The 17776-nt window shown below is 45.0% G+C and overlaps 1 protein-coding gene across 1 annotated transcript in view; it reads left to right on the plus strand.

Moving 5' to 3' along the window:
* Positions 1 to 13883, plus strand: part of UBAC2 (UBA domain containing 2) — a 144785-nt gene extending 130902 nt beyond the window's left edge. Inside the window, 4 exon segments of the mRNA XM_023764199.1 lie at positions 9659 to 9904; positions 10074 to 11877; positions 11880 to 11964; positions 11966 to 13883. Coding sequence (XP_023619967.1) covers positions 9659 to 9904; positions 10074 to 11877; positions 11880 to 11964; positions 11966 to 12581 — 2751 coding nt within the window. The 3' untranslated portion in view covers positions 12582 to 13883.
* The last annotated feature ends 3893 nt before the right edge of the window (positions 13884 to 17776 follow it).

Consider the following 17776-nt stretch of genomic DNA (forward strand, 5'->3'; position numbering starts at 1 on the left):
TCACACTAATACTGAACAAGATGAGAGGACAGTGAGGTTTGCTGTCTATAATTAAGAGTGTTTTGCATGTTTTCTACCCAGCAAATTAACTTCTTTATTTGCCTGAGGAGCAATATTTCATGATTCCCTGTCTAAAAGGACTGATAATCTGGAGTAAGTGTGTGATTGATGTCCACTTTTATTATTGGCCTAAAAGAAAACAATTCCCTTGTTTTACATTCTCAGTGAGATTTGTGCAGTAATAGTTTCTCCTGTTGGCTTATGGGGAGCGCCTAGCTCTAACCCAGAGCTGTGGCCTTGCTCTTTGGCCCAGGCTTTCAGTTGCACATGGCGCATGACACTTTCTAGTCCTGGTTGCCCGCCCCCTGGGCCCACTTTCCCAAGGGGGGGGCAGGATTCCTGATCCCTGCTGCTAGATGTTCTGGTTCCAGGGCCAGCTGGCCTTCCCAGACACGTGCCGCTTGTTCCTTTTCATTGTGTCTCGTCGTCCTAAACCTGACTCCTGCCTGTCCCTGGCCACTGCCACTGCTGCTTCCCTTGTCCTGGCCTCTCAGCTGGATCATGGGCTTCCCAGCACTGAAGGCCTGCCAGACCCCCTTCCTGAGAGCTCCTCCTAGCATGACATGCAAATCGGAGCAGATGGTCTATATTTAAAGCCTCTTTTTTCACAAACTTTGAATTTCTAGAAAACTCTCATTCAGAACTCCCACTATGATAAGGGTTTATGAAATAGTAGAAATGAAAGTAAAAAGTAATATGTGAATGTAAGGTAGAATATAGTAATTGATACTATCTCGAAGCTTTTGGTAGTAATGAGATATAACAGATAAAATTTAATATTCTTATCCCATCTTCTCATTGAATAAGATGGTGTGATTATAAATATTTATAGAAAGGTAAACTCTTTAAGCTCGTTCTACTTTAATACTTTGTGAGTACCTAAAACATTTTACAATAGCAGTTCATTTATTTCACGACTTGAGGTCCTCCTGGGGTACCAGAGGCATAGACAGGTGAACACTACCTTTTTGTCATATGGGAAAGTATAAACTTAGGATCAAAACAGTGTGTCTCCAGGCAACGTTCCAATTTCCCTTTAAAATACCTAAGATAACATATTTATCTTTGTGGAGCATTTATTCACTTGCTATTCTCCCAGCAAATACACATGGGGGAGTTAATATGTGCCAGGTGCTGTTCTGCTGTTCTGCTGTTCTAGGCACAGAGGCCAAATAGTGATCAAAACCAACCAAAATTCTTCCCCTTCCAGAGTGTACATTCAAGTGGGAAGCAGCTTTTAGGATCGAAATATAAGCAAATGAGCACCAAAGCCCTGTTTTATCCCTGCCAGAAGTTGCAGTAATATATTTGTTTATTACTGGATAGGATATTCTAATTCTTCATAGGATATAGTCTGACTAAAATTGAATGCACATTTTGTAAGTATATAGATGATGGTGGGGGCAGGGGTAGATATGGGCAGAGAAGGGATAATTTTTAACCTTCATCAGTTTCTTGAGGAAATCTATAACCTATCCTCCCCCACCCCCCCAAAAAAAATTAAGAACCTCTACTAAACTGTGAACTTTTTTTAAAAATTGATTTTAGAGAGAGAAAGGGAGAAAGAGAGAAAAACATCAATTAGTTGCTTCCTTCTCACATCCTGACCAGGAATCAAACCCACAACCTTTTGGTGTACACTGGCCAGGGCTAAATTGTGAACTCTGTAAGTACAGCAGCAGCTATGCTTTTTAATTATTTTTTCCTAATTTATTTAAAAGACATAATTGCATAAAGCAAAAAATAGCACTGTGTTGATGGATTTATTATGTATATAGGTATAATATGTAAGACAAAATAGTAGCACATCAGTTAAATGGAATTATATTCTTACAATATATTTTACTTAAAGTAATTCAGTATCAACTCTAGGCACATTGTGACAAATTAAAGATGCATTTTGTAATTCCCTAAAGCAAACACAAGAAAAAAATGCCTTGATATTACTAAAAAACAAATTTAAAATATTTAACACAAAAAATGTTTTTAAAATAGAAGAGGGGGAACGAAGAATAAAAAAACAGATAAGACAAATAGAAATCAAATAGCAAAACCAACTATATCAAGATAAGAATTTTAAATATAAATACCTAATCACTTCAATCAAAAGGCAGTGATTGTCAGACTAGATTTTAAACATGAAACTGTTATGTGCTATCTATAAGACACACTTTGAACACAGACAGAAGAAGGATTGAAAGTAAAAGGATGAAGAAAGATAAATCATGGAAACAGCTTAAATGGCCATGTTAATATCAGACCAGAGTAGGTTTCTATATGAGTATTACTAAAAACAAAGATATATTTTGTTACGATAAAAGGGTCAGTTATAATGGTATATATGCCAATAGCTTCCACATACATGAACAGTTTCCAAATACATGAAATTAAAAACAAACAGAACTAAAGGGATAAATGGACATGTTCACAATCATGGTTACATTCATACCTTGAGATGAAAATGAAAACATTTAATTTTTTATTTAATTCAAATCTCACTGTTCTGATCACTTTTTTTCATATTTTGTTGCCATTTTACAGTTCCATTTTCTGTTTTTCTCCCTACCCAGAACTTCAGAAAAGGAATTTCTACTTTCTCACTTCCAGTTTATTTATACTTTTTGGGGCCATATTTACTCCTCTCTCTTTTTTTAAAAAGGTATATTTGTTATAGGTAGTTCTACTTCACACACACCTCCTCTTCCCTCTCACCCCTCATCCTGCTGTTGAAGAAACCACTGTCCTTGGATCTGTACTCATATGTGCCCATAAACAGAAAATACTTGATTTTGTGTTTTGAAATTTTGTAAAAAGATGAATATAATATATATACTAGAGGCCCAGCACATGAAATTCATGCGCAGGTATGGTTCCTAGGCGTGGCCTGTGATCAGGGCCATCTTCCCTGGCTGCCCGCAGCCAGCCCCGCCACCCGCTGCCACCCACCCCCAGTCCCTGTTCGCCATCGGGCAATCGGAGTCTGCCAGCCAGGGGGAGGAACCAAGAGGTTGGCCGTTACCACCCGCTTGCCAGTCCCGCTCCCACCCCCCGCCGCAAGTCGCCCTCTGTGTGTGGTGCGACTGGTGGGGCGGAAGCTTTGGCAAGGCACTGCCTGCGTTCCCAGCCACTTACCCCTGGTTCCCCGTTTACCATCGAACAGAGGGAGCCTGCCAGCCAGGGAAAGGGACCGAGAGGTGGTCAGTGCGCCTCATAGTGACTGGTCAGCGGTCGTTCTGGTTATTCTGCCATTAGGGTCAATTTGCATATTACCCTTTTGTTATATAGGACTAGAGGCCCGGTGCACAAAAATTTGTGCACTCTGGGGTCCCTCAGCCCAGCCTGTGCCCTCTCGCAGTCTGGGACCCCTCGGGGGATGTCCACCTGCTGGCTTAGGCCTGCTCCCCGGGGGATTATGCCTAAGCTGGCAGTGATACATCCCTTGGAGGATGTCCACTTGCCAGTGGGCCGAAGCTGCAGTTGAACATCCATAGAGCTGCTGAGGAGGCAGGAGAGGCTCCCACCATCGCCTCTGTGATGCCGTCAGCCTGGCTTGTGGCTGAGCAGAGCTCCCCCTGTGGGAGTACACTGACTACCAGGGGGCAGCTCCTGCATTGAGCATCTGCCCCCTGGTGGTCAGTATGTGTCATAGTGACCAGTCATTCCCAGTCGTTCTGCTGTTAGGGTCAATTTGCACATTACCGCCCTAACGGGTTTGGCTCAGTGGATAGATCGTCGGCCTGTGGACTGAAGGGTCCCAGGTTCGATTCTCGTCAAGGGCATGTACTCTGGTTGCGTACACATCCCCAGTAGGGGGTGTGCAGGAGGCAGCTGATCGAAGTTTCACTCTCATCGATGTTTCTAACTCTCTATCCCTCTCCCTTCCTCTCTGTAAAAAATCAATAAAATATATTTGGAAAAAAAAATTGCATGTGCACATTACCCTTTTATTATATAGGATAGAAGCCTGGTGCACGGGTGGGAGCCAGCTGGTTTGCCCTGAAGGGTGTCCCAGATCAGGGTGGGCAGCTCCCTACGATCACCCCCAGCTCCCTACGATCGCCCACACCGCCCCTGCTCACGATCACTGGCTCTGCCCATGCTCAGGCCTATCACCTCTGTCCAAGGCATTAGGCCTGGGCAAGGGACCCCCAGCACCCCACCATCGCCAACTCGGTCCCTGCTCCCTGCGATTGACGGCTCCGCCCTAATCCTCTCACCCAGGCATTAGGCCTGGGCAGGGGTCCCACAGCTCTCCAAGGGACCTCCTGCTCCACCCCTTACCAGGCCTAACGCCTGTGGCCAAGGCATTAGGCCTGGGCAGGGGACCCCAAGCTCCCACCATCAGCGACTCTGCCCCTGCTCCCCATGATCGCTGGCACCGCCCCTGCCCAAGCCTAATGCCTCTGGCTGAGGCGTTAGGCCCGGGCAGCGGCAACCCGCAGCCGCAGCCGCCCCTGCCCAGAACTAACGCCTCTGGGCCGAGGCATTAGGCCCGGGCAGGGGACCCCCCCAGCTGCAGCCGCCCCGGGATCTCGGGCTCTGCCCCTGCCCGGGCCTAACGTCTCAGGCCTGGGCAGCGGCGACCTGCAGCTGCAGCCTGGATTTCCGATAACTGTCAGTGGCAGGGGGCTTCTTCCATGCTTTCCCTTTCGCCTCCCTGCATTGTGCCTACATATGCAAATTAACCACCATCTTTGTTGGCGGTTAACCGCCATCTTGGCTGGTGATTAATTTGCATATCTCTCTAATTAGCCTATGGGAAGGATAGCGGTCGTACGCTAATTACCATGTTTCTCTTTTATTAGTGTAGATGGTACCTTTCTAAAAACTTATTAGTAGATGTACACTGAGTTTACTTTAAGTCCTATTTAGTCTTCCATTAGATGACTAAACCACTGTTTAGCCATTTCTCTACAGGGGACACATTTCCATTTCTTAGCTGTTACAGATAGCATTGCAGTTGAATATTCCCTAAAGCATAATTCCAGCTCTTCTAGGTGCAGTTGGCCCTCAGCCCTCTGTATCCATGGGTTTTGCATCTGCAGATGCAACCAACCACAGACCAAAAATATAAATAAGTAAAAAGAGGGAGAGAGAGAGAGGGAGAGAGAGAGAGAGAGGAAGAAGGAGGAGGAGGAGGCAGGGAAGGAAGGAAGAAAGAAAGGTAGGTCTTAGAATGTTCTGAAAATCAAAACATTGTTGAGCACTACACTGAATCCACAAGAATGAAATGACGTGTAGGCATACCCAACGTGGCCTGTATGCAAATATAGGTTATGTGCCAATCCTACACTATTTTTTCTATGGGACTTGAACATTCTCAGATTTTGCAATCTTCAAGTGTCCTGGACCCAATCCTCCTACAGGAGCAGAGGGAGGACTGTGTTGTCAAGTTGCTCTCCAGTGGCACTCCCCTTCCCCGAGGACTGTGTGAGTTCTCAGTTCTCATCCTCACCAAAACTTGATACACGATTTTTCAATTTTTGCCAAAAATTAAAAAATCTTGTATATTGTTATATTTAACATTATTCATTTTATATTGTATTTCCCTAAAAACAGCTGAGAACAAACATCTTTTCATGTATTTGTTGGCCACTTGAATTTCCTCTACTGGAATTGCCATTTTGTCTGCTTTTTAAATTGGGTTGATTATCTTTTTCTTATAAATGAACAGAGTTATATGTTCTGAACACTACCTTTGTAGACTACAAATATTCTAAGTACCTTTTCTCAGACTCTTGCTTGTCTTTTCACTTCATTTATGGTAATGTTTGGCATACTGTAACTTTTAAATTATAAAGTAAATGAAAGTATGTTTTCTTTTTTAGTTTGTGCCTTCTGTGTTTTATTTAAAAATCCTTCCCCATCCCATTGCCAAAAAGATGTTCCTCCTGTATTTTGTGCAGAAACATTTACAGTTTTATAAATTACACTGTATTTGTGTCCCTAATCCATTGGGAGTTGAGATGTATGGTGTCAGGAAGGGAGCCTTGTTTGTCTTTATCCTTACATGTAGCTCATGTATCCTTTTCCCTCTGGTTTACCCATTTCTGCTGTATACCAAGTGCCCTGTACTTAAGAGTCTACTTCTGTGTTCTTGCCCTTTAGGCCTGTTTGAGTAGCTCTACAAAGAGCCCACACTATTTTAAGTACTTAAACTTTATAGCATATCTTGAAATCTAATAGGCCTTATTATGCTTCTTTAAAATTACCTTGGCTTTTCTGTATCCTTTATTCCTTATTTTTAAATCTTTTTATTGTAGTATGTAACCCATACCAAAATGTTCATAAACTACAAGTGTCATGAAGCCAAACAAATCACTATAAAGTGAACACACTGTATAACCCCACACAGGATCAAAGAACTTCCCGCCCCCAAGGCTCATCCCTCCCGTGGCTGCTCTCCTGGGACATGTGGTTACCTTCATGCTTGGCTTCATGGTTTTCCCACTCGATGTGTAGTTCAGATCCATTCATTTACAGAAGGAGAATCATAGTGTATACAATCTTTATGCGTGGCTTCTTTCTCGCAGCAGTATGTTTTTAAGAATTTAATCCTTAAATATCCCATATGAATTTTAGGATTGGCATTTAAGTTCTAATAACAACAACAAAAACCCTGTTAATATTTTATTTTTAATTATATTGAATTTATATATTAATTTGGTAAAAATTGGTATTTTAACATTTTTGCTCCTTCCCATTCATGGATGTGATTTCTATATTTATTTCTAGAATTTGGTTGTTTTGTGTGTTTTTAATGTCTCAGACACTTTTTTAGTTTTCTTTATGAAGGCCTTACATATTTTTGTTAGATTTATTCCTAGGTATTTTATAGTTGTTGTTGCTTATGGAATTCACCTGTGGAGAGCCCTAGACCTCCCCTCTGGGCCTGCTCTACCCTCCTCAGAGCCTCCTTGATCCATGCCCTTCAGAGGTTTTATCTTCTTGCTGTAGAGGAAACAGAGGGTAGATATGGGCTGTGCTAAGTATGGGGATGAATTGGGGTTGCTTCTTACAGAGTTAACACTCCGGTGTGGGGTGAATTTCCCGCCAAAATATAAGATGGCTCTGTCTTTTGGTTTTGTTCCATCCACCAAAAGGGTGGATTACAAACAAATATTTGGTAATACGCAGTTACAATCGCCCGAGTTTACACGTTTCCCGCACTCCACCGCAAATCTATATGAACCGAGTTAAAGACGGCTCCCGCGGAGTACGCGCAATTCACGCGAGCCGACTTAACTCGTTTCCCCCACTCCAAGTGTTAAAAACCCTCCACTTTGCTCTGGCCTTCCACAGTACCTGGTGCCTCTAATGCCTGAGCCTTGTCTGAGCTCCAGGGAATCCTCTTGCTGGCATTTGGATTTACCCTTCTTCCCATATACTAAGTCAGTGGTTGGCAAACTCATTAGTCAACAGAGCCAAATATCAACAGTACAATGACTGAAATTTCTTTTGAGAGCCAAATTTTTTAAACTTAAACTATATAGGTAGGTACATTGTTATTAACTTAATTAGGGTACTCCTAAGGCTTAGGAAGAGCCACACTCAAGGGGCCAAAGAGCTGCATGTGGCTCGTGAGCTGCAGTTTGCCGACCACTGTACTAAGTGGTTTCCAATTACACAATGTGTTTTCCATTTTGTTAATGTGGGTCAGGATTACAGACACTTTTTAGTTTCATCAAATGTGAAGTTTGTTTCTGTTTCCGATTTCTTTGTTGTTTTGTGCCATTTTTTGAGATAAGTGGCATGGATATGATTTGAGACCAAAAGTCCTCTACAGTCACTCTTTAGCGTACTCCAGAATGTCCTCTGCTCCCACCACTGCATCAAAATTGTTCTAACAAGGTCATCAAAGCTTCCATTTTGCCAAATGCTATGGTCCTTTTCTTCTCTGTCTCACTTGAACTCTGAGCTGCATTAAACATAGATAACTAGTATTCCCATCTTAAAACACTGTTCTCTTAGCTTCATTGATACTAACCTGTCCTAGTTTTCTCTCTGTTCCTTCTCGATTTTCTTTATTGCCTTCTCCTACTCTCTTCAACCCAAAAATATTGGTGTACCCTGGATTCAAGGTGAAGTCCTCTCTTCTTTTTCTTTTTTCAATCGTCACCTGATGATATGTTTTTATTGATTTGGGGAGAGAGAGGAAGAAAGAGAGAGAAACATCAATGGGGTGTCGCCCATACACACCCCGACCAGGGATCGAACCTGCAACCTAGGCATGTGCCCTAACTGGGAATCGAACCTGCAACCTTTTGGTGTATACACAATGCTCCAACCAACTGAGCCACCGAGCCAGGGCCTCTTCTCTCTTCTGTTATAGGTTCTCATTGCTTTTAATGCCATCAAATACCAGTGACTCCCAAATTTTTATCTGCTAATTTTTCTCTTGAGTTCCAGATTTGTATATTCAGCTACTCATTTGATATCTCCACTAAGATTTCTAATAGATTCTTCAAAACTCATACCTGCATTGCATTTATTGTTTTGCTGACTGAAATGGTCTTCTTCCGATTCTTCAAATGACTGGTACCCCATTATCCTTAAGATCTCCACTCAAGTGTCACTTCCTCTGAAGCTTCCCTGACCACCATGCCTAAAGAAAGTCCCTGCTCCAAGTCACTTTCTTTTATTTCCTTCATAGAGCTTGCTTGGAGTTGCTTTGTGTGCTTGCTTGTTTGCTGTCTGTTCTCCATATTGACCACTATTACCTCTCTCAGAGTTGGACCTTGATCTTGTCTTCTGCTGTATTCCTAAGTATCTAGAACAGTGCCTGGTGTATTGCAGATGCTCAATAAATTCTTTCCTAATTAATTAATTTTATTAATAAAACATTAAAGTGTGCTTTTCTCTAGACAGAAAGTTGTCAAATATGCTCTAATTTGGTGTGAATAACTTCTTATCTAAGAATCAAATTCACAAAATTGAAGATTTTACAGAAGAATAGCCATACTCATTCATTTTCACCTAGAAAACCATAGACCATCTTTAGACTTCTTTTGCCACATATATTACCTTAAAGATGAAAATAGACTTGTTTGCAAATAGGATTGTTAATTGCTAACTATTGGCAAGGATTTTTAAAAATCAACAGAAAAATTTATTAAAATGCTATGTAAATTTTACATTGCCTTTATTTTCTGATAAATTTATTATATGGCTGGGTCACATCATTGATCGTCAAAGTTGTTTTCTGCCAATATCTCTCTCTGATGGCCATATGCCAATAAGAGTAACCACAGAGTCAGTGTGAAAGTATTTTGATAATCAGATCTTTTGTGGCTTTTTAAAAAATGAAAACATTGTTTTAAAAACATTTCACCTGTACTTTGAGTGTTAAATGGTTAGGATTTTGCTACCTCTCTCTTCTAACTTTTTTTTTAAAGCAAACTTGTTTACTGAGCAAATTAAATTATTTGTTGATTTGTACAGCTATTCTGCAACTTGGTAGGAGTTTTGGTTATCACCTAACTGCTAAAATGAAGAAAAATACCATCTGAAGTATTTTGTGGTTATTGATTTCTATGTTAAATGTGTTCTTTAAATTTTGATTACACTTAAACAATCCAGTTGGACTTTTTTCTTTTAGATTTCCGGTATCTGCTACAACAGCAAAATACTTCAAGTTCATCAGGTGCTGTACATCCCAAGCTGGATGGCAAAGTTCTGTTCTTGGACGCTTGAGCCCATCTTCTCATCTTCAGAACCTACCACTGAAGCCAGAGTCGGGATGGGGGCCACAGTAGACATTCAGAGGCAGCAAAGAATGGAACTGCTCGATCGGCAGCTGATGCTTTCCCAGTTTGCACAAGCGAGGCGACAAAGACAGCAGCAGGTAAGCATAACAGTAATCATTAAAAACTCAGAAATAAGCTGGGCGGTGCACCGGGACCGGCTGGGGAAACGAAAGTGAGGGAGGAGCTGGCGGTTCTGGCAGCAGGAGGGCCGGGCCCCGTAGTGCCGGCGGCAGCGGTGGCCTGACCCCCCTCTCCGCTCCCTGGCAGCTTGCCCTCTCCCCTCCGTTAACAATGAAGAGGAGAAATGATCCAAAATGCACTGCCCCTATCAAGAAACAGGAGAAAAGAGTTGCAGAGTTTTCCATGAGCCTCAACTCTACATCTGATGATGAACCTCCCTCCTCTATCAATCATGCAGCGAAAGTATCTACCACAAGCTTCAGTGGGTCTGACAGTGAGACTGAGGGGAAGCAACGCAGCTCTGATGAAGCATTCAAAGCAGACTCTCTTGTGGAGGGAACTTCTTCCCGCTATTCCATGTACAGCAGTGTCTCCCAAAAGCTTATGGCCAAGATGGGCTTCAGGGAAGGTGAAGGATTGGGTAAATACAGCCAGGGTCGGAAGGACATCGTGGAGGCCTCTAATCAGAAAGGTCGAAGAGGCTTGGGTCTGACGTTGCAAGGCTTTGAACAGGAGTTGAATGTGGACTGGCGAGATGAGCCCGAGCCCAGTGCCTGTGAGCAGGTGTCATGGTTCCCAGAATGTACCACTGAGATTCCTGACACTGAGGAAATGAGCGATTGGATGGTTGTGGGAAAGAGGAAGATGATTATTGAAGATAAAACAGAGTTTTGTGGGGAAGACCTGCTTCACAGTGTGCTGCAGTGTAAGAGTATGTTTAATGTCCTGGATGGGGAGGAGATGTGGCGAGCTCTGACCCGGGCCAATCCCTATGAGATGATCCAAGGAGTCTTCTTCCTGAACAGGGCGGCAATGAAGATGGCCAATATGGATTTTGTATTTGATCGCATTTTTACAAATCCACGGGACTCTTATGGGAAACCACTGGTGAAGGACCGGGAAGCAGAACTTCTGTACTTTGCTGACATCTGTGCGGGCCCCGGTGGCTTCTCAGAGTATGTGCTGTGGAGGAAGAAGTGGCATGCGAAGGGCTTTGGAATGACTCTGAAGGGCCCGAATGACTTTAAGCTGGAGGACTTCTACTCGGCCTCCAGTGAACTCTTTGAATCTTACTATGGCGAGGGTGGGATCGATGGAGATGGAGACGTCACCCGCCCAGAGAACATCACTGCTTTTCGGAATTTTGTCCTGGATAACACAGATGGAAAGGGTGTCCACTTTCTGATGGCCGATGGGAGTTTCTCCATAGAGGGCCAGGAGAACCTGGGAGAGATCCTCAGCAAGCAGCTGCTGCTCTGCCAGTTTCTCATGGCGCTCTCTGTTGTCCGGACAGGAGGCCACTTCATCTGTAAAACCTTTGACCTGTTCACACCGTTCAGCGTGGGGCTCATCTACCTGCTGTACTGCTGCTTTGAACGAGTATGTCTCTTTAAGCCAATTACCAGCCATCCTGCCAACTCAGAGAGGTATGTGGTGTGCAAGGGCCTGAAGGTGGGCATAGATGACGTGCGGAAGTACCTCTTCTCAGTCAATATTAAACTCAACCAGCTGCGGAACACCGATTCCAATGTCAACCTTGTGGTTCCCTTGGAGGTGATCAAGGCAGACCATGAATTTACTGACTACATGATACGGTCCAATGAAAGCCACTGTAGTCTGCAGATCAAAGCTCTGGCCAAAATATATGCCTTTGTTCAAGACACCACCCTGAGTGAGCCTCGGCAGGCAGAGATCCGGAAACAGTGCCTCCGTCTTTGGGGGATCCCGGACCAGACTCGTGTGGCTCCTTCCTCCTCGGACCCGAAGTCTAAGTTCTTTGAGCTGATTCGGGGCACTGAGGTCGACATCTTCAGCTATAAGCCCACGCTGCTCACCTCCAAAACCTTGGAGAAGATCCGCCCAGTGATCGACTACTGCTGCATGGTATCTGGCAGTTCCTCCTGAGCCTGGGGAAGTCACAGATCTACACGTGGGACGGCCGCCAGTCATTCCGCTGGGTCAAGCTGGACCTGAAGACAGCTGCCCCGGGACACTCTGCTCTTTGTGGAGATTGTCCATGAGCTGAAAGGGGAGGGGAAGGCCCAGCGGAAGATGAGTGCCATCCACATCCTCGATGTCCTCGTGCTGAATGGCAGCGACGTGCGAGAGCAGCACTTCAACCAGCGAATTCAGCTTGCTGAGAAATTTGTGAAAGCTGTTTCCAAGCCTAGTCGGCCTGACATGAATCCCATCAGGGTGAAGGAGGTGTACAGGCTGGAGGAAATGGAGAAGATTTTTGTCAGGTTGGAGATGATCATCAAGGGCTCCAGCGGCATCCCAAAGCTCAGCTACACAGGACGGGACAACCAGCACTTTGTGCCCACTGGTCTCTACATCGTCAGGACAGTGAATGAGCCATGGACGATGGGATTCAACAGAAGCTTTAAGAGGAAGTTCTTCTACAACAGGAAAACCAGGAGCTCTACCTTTGAGCTCCCTGCAGACGCCATTGCCCCATTTCACATCTGCTACTATGGCCGGCTCTTCTGGGAGTGGGGGGATGGCATCCGTGTACACTACTCCCGGAAGCCCCAGGACCCAGACAGACTATCCAAGGAGGATGTCCTCTCCTTCATCCAGACGCACCGTGCCTGAGGGCCCGGGGACCCCCACTCCTACTGACACTCCTGCTGTTCAGCTAGGGTGCTCTACCTGGGCCCCTCTCGAAAGGGATACGGCAGCACAGCCTGGCCATGAGGGGTGGATGGTCTCCTCTCCATCTCCCCTGAAGAGCTCAGTCGGGGGCCATCAGAGGACACTCACATGTTCCTTCAGGACACCTTTTAGACTTCCCTCCCCGGAGACCTGCCTGGGAACTGTCTCCCCTGCCAGGACTCAGCCTGAAAGACGCTGCTCCTACGTGGTGTGCGGTCAGGGCCCAGGGCACGTGGGGCTGCGGAGGACGTGTCAGAGCAGCAGCGCTTTGGCTCTGCTGTTCTCTCCTGTATCCTGTAGACTCACTTTTCTGAGTTCTTTCACTGCCCTGAGAGTAGCCATGCCCCAGCTTTGCCCATCTTTTTACTGGGCCAACCCTTAGTGGGTGAGCCCACTGTCGGGAGCTGGCCAGGAGCACCTGCTGTACAAATCAAGGTTTTGTTTCTTTGAACTTGCTCTGTTTTGATGCCAAGTTGGAGAAGATTTTCTTGTCTTGTCCCCCAACCCTGTCTTGGTCTTCCCTGGAGTTCTCAGCCTAGACCTCTGACAGTCCCGCAGGCCAGGAAGGGAGGTGTGTGGCCCACATCCCTGACACCACACCAGGATGCAGGTCGCACTGTCTTGGTAGTGGATGTGACTGCCTCCTGGGGTGGTAGAGCCTTCCTGGGCCCCATCCCCTTTTGATCCAAACCTTGAGCAGCTCTAGAAGGGGAGGAAGCACCCTCGAAGCCCTGCCTTTTTCTGTGCCCCAGCAGCAGTGGCCCCACTGCAACAGAGGGTACCTCATTTGCCACAGCCACCTTGCTACCCTTCCTCCCCTTCTTCCCCATAGGGGGTACAGTCACTTTTGCCATTCTATGATGTTGGCTGAGGGGGAAGAGGGGAAGATGGGCAGTAGCTCTGGGTGGGGATGGCACTGATGGTTGTTTTTAATGGGGAATACCTGCCAGAGACATTCATACAGGCTCCCTAGGGCCCCATCCCAGTGCTAGACTGGTTTCTGTGGAGATAGGGCACTGAGGCTCCCTGTCAGGTCGGAATTGGCTACACCTTGCGGTGGTCATATGTCTCCAGCCAGCATCCAGTCCTCGTGCTTCCCCACCCCTCCCCACCCCCCACCCCCCATCCCCCAATCCCCCGGGTTGGCAGCAGCACTGCTAAAATGTATTTCCACCCAGTTCTGGGTATGTATGTATCTTGCAAAATCTTGGATCATTAAAAATAAACATATTTTTTAAAATTTTTCAGAAAGCCCTAACCGGTTTGGCTCAGTGGATAGAGCCTCGGCCTGCGGACTGAAAGGTCCCAGGTTCCAGTCAAGGGCATGTACCTTAGTTGCAGGCACATCCCCAGTGGGGGTTGTGCAGGAGGCAGCTATTCGATGATTCTAACTCTCTATCCCTCTCCCTTCCTCTCTGTAAAAAATCAATAAAATATATTTTAAAAAATGTCAGAAATACTCAATGGCCTAAGTAAACTTCTCTGTGGCTGAATGTGTGGTAGAGACTATATTTTATTCCTGTACATTGCAGTGTAGATATTTGACAAGTTTCCAAATAGAATGTACGTCTCTGTTAGTGCCTATTCTTAGTGATTTTTTTTAAGGTGAAAGAGTAAACGGCAGCCAAAAGCCTGGTCAAACTGGACTTTGTTCTGCTTCTATTAGATAAGGACTATTTCTTAGAGAAACACCAACCTAGTTAACAAGACATGATATTTATCTGTTTTTAAAATCTTGTAAAAGCCACAGTGTCTTCCTGTTAAAATGCTTATCATGTGCTCTAGAGTGAAGAGCAAATGTAAAACTTCATGATTTTCTTTGGTTGAAATAGACTGTGAAGGTAAGAAATTTTTCAAGGGAACAACCCGTGAATTAATCAAATAAATGCTGTGTTTTCTTAGCCTTGTCATCAATCATCAGGAAATATTGAGCATTGTCTACAATAAACTGCTGTATCCAAGCAATCTGATACCATACTTCCCTTTCAAGGATTACTATACAGGGTGAGGCAAAAGTAGGTTTACAGTTGTTCGTATAGAAAATAATACAATAATTAATAAATAATAATACAAGAGTGAATGCTGTGTTTCATGTACTCACAACTGTAAACCTACTTTTACCCCACACTGTATGTCAGGCTCAGACTTCAAACATGATCTTTCTTTGACACTTTTATAATGCAATATGCTGGGCTCTTTATTTCTTGTTCCCATCTTCTTTATCGTCTGGGATATGAGAGATGATACTTTTCTCACCACCTCTGTGTCTCCTGCTTTCACTGGGTGTGAGATGTAGGTCTGCAGACCTCACAGTGGTCTGAAGAAGTGAAGTCAGATGTGACACTCCTGGTGTCCCACTGGAGATGTAGGTCTCAGAGTTCATGTCTGGGGTAGGAAGAGGGGAGCCCCTTATCAATTGGCTGCGTCTACAGGTGAAAGAGAAGTGAAGGTTATTCCCTGCAGATGTATTTGAATTTGGTGAATCTGGAACATTACAATAAAGATACCTATGATGTAGTTAAATATGGAGCACAGTCATCTCTCTTAGGTCAAAGCTGGAGGTGTAGATCATGGAGTCAACTTTGTAGAGTTGAGAGATGAAAGCAAGGTGCTGGGTGAGTTCTGTAAGAGAATTACATCCAAGGTGAACATAGGCTATAGACTAAGTCTTACATTTAGCAGGAAAAGGTAGATCCTTCAAGGAAACAGGGAAGAATGAAAAGTATGAGGACTTGGAATGATCAGTGTCTGAAAAACTGAATAATGGTGAGTATAAATATTTTCCAGGCAGAATGAACCTAGAGCTATGAAGGAGAGAAAGAAGTACCATATGATTCTTGTTTAGTAGCATAGATTTCTTGTTTAGATAACAGGATAGATCGGTGACAGCACCATATCACCAACATCAAAAGAGCAGTTTTACTCGTCTACTGAGACAACGCTTCTGTGAACCAATACACGACTGAGCTTCCTTGGGAATATCTGGGAGGAGCTCCCCCATTAGATGGCTATGGCTCCTGTGCTCATGAGCAAAGCAGGAAAGTGGTATTTCTCAGATTGGAGTCTCCAGGCAGATTTTTGTATGCATGAAGTTTATCGAGAACACTATCAAGATCAGAGTCTCTGGGGCAGGGGTGATGAGGACAGAGGTGGACTTTGAACAACAATTATAAAAAAGGCCTGAGATAATTTTATGGAAAGCTGTGGAGTTGGGAGAGCCCCTACAGGTTATCTCAAATTCAGACAGAAGCTGAAACTAAACCTCCACCAACCAGTCATGGGGTGCAGATTGCAAACCTTGGGCTGACTGGCTCTCCTTGGATGCACACCATCCCCAGGGGGCATGTCCCTTGAGAACTGCGGCATTCTAGCACCCCCAGCAGCAGGAAGATTGAGCACTTCAGTTGCGAGGGAAGTGGCGGATCTGGGCAGCAGACCACAGCATCCTCCCCCTGTGCTGCTCAGATCTTCTTGGTTTACCAAAGTTCTTGGAGCAGCTCTTCTAAGATTCCAGAGGCACTCTTTCCTGGAGAACACTTAAAGAGGAAGGATAGTAGGATAAACTACATCCCTTTCTGCCTCAGCAGGTCTCACGATCACACTGATCATCAACTCATTCCTCTACTGTTCATTGGAGAGTCCCCTCACTCTTGGCTGAAAGGCTTAGTTGGTGAAAGTGACACATACCCACACATACCCTGTGGGATCTGAGTCCCTGGTACCAGGCCCTTCTCAGACTGGGTCTGCTGCCCTTGTCCAATTACTGTAAAACTGAGCAAGGGAGTAAGTAACAACAGATGCCCTGTTGTGTCACCGGGGTGCCACACATAGTCTTCCCTCCCCCTTTTTGTGCCCACACCTTTTCTTGATGATCAGGGTTAATTACTCCTGCCAGGATAATGACTTCTTTTCTTACCTGCTGGTATTTGGCACAAGAGCCCAAAATAACTGGTTAACAGCTATAACTTAAAATGTAATGGTATTCTTTTTTTTTAATTTTGTTTTATTGCTTAAAGTATTACAAAGAGTATTACATATGTCTCCTTCCCCCCCCCCTTGACATTCCCCCGGCCTCCCCTACCCCCCAGTGTCTTATGTCCATTGGTTATGCTTATATGCATGCATACAAGTCCTTCGGTTGATCTCTTACCCCCTCTCCTGCCCTGCAACCCTCCCCAGCCTTCTCGCTGTAGTTTGACAGTCTGTTCGATGCTGCTCTGCCTCTGTATCTATTTTTGTTCATCAGTTTATAATGGTCTTTATTATCCATACATGAGTGAGATCATGTGGTATTTTTCTTTCATTGACTGGCTTATTTCACTTGTAATGGTATTCTTGTTTTTTCTCCTGATGGAAGGGCTCCCCCCCTGTGAGCCAAGCTCTGTAAACCTATGGGATTTAGAGTTGCAGGGGTAAGAAGCCTAGATTCCCCAAACAGGGCACTGAGAGAGAGGGTACTCAGGGTCACTTCTCCTTCTTCCAGTCCTTATTTCCAAGATCCACATGTTCTTGCTGTTGGGGACCCAGCAGGGTTTTTAGGGTTTACACTGCATGCTAGAGCCTGGAGTGCCATCTTGTAGGGTCATCTCCAAGTTGGTATTTCACTGATACATTCAAATGGCTGTCTCTCTAGTGTGGCAAGCTGGCAGTTCCTGAGTTGTATGGAACGTGAGAGGGTTTATGTATTCCACAGTCTTGCCATGCACCCACTTTGCTGTAAGTGGGCCTTGTGGTCTGATGTGATTTAGCACGCTGGTCAGTAGAGCAAGCATTCTGCAAACGCACAGATAGTGGTGCTGGTTTCTCTTTGAGGGATGGTGGTGTATTGGGGCTCCGGATTGGTCTCTGTTGCTGTCAGTAGCTACATTTTCCTTAGAGAGTGGGGCCTGTGCAGAGCCTCCACCACTGCCACCATGGTTCTCTGTTCATGTGCCAGCACTGGGGTGGCCAATGGCTGGCCAGTGTCCACCAGCTGAGTCGTTCGGTCCCTCTCTTCTGTGCTGGACGTCCATGGTAGACATTAACCACCCATACAGATGTCACGCTTCATGTCCATTCCTTTAGCCAGGTCCACATGCCTCTTCCTGAGGTCTCTTTGACCTCTGCCTTCCAGTCCCCTGAACAATCAACCAAGT

Source organism: Myotis lucifugus, unplaced genomic scaffold (genome assembly GCF_000147115.1).
Source record: "Myotis lucifugus unplaced genomic scaffold, Myoluc2.0 scaffold_320, whole genome shotgun sequence".
Taxonomy (NCBI): domain Eukaryota; kingdom Metazoa; phylum Chordata; class Mammalia; order Chiroptera; family Vespertilionidae; genus Myotis; species Myotis lucifugus.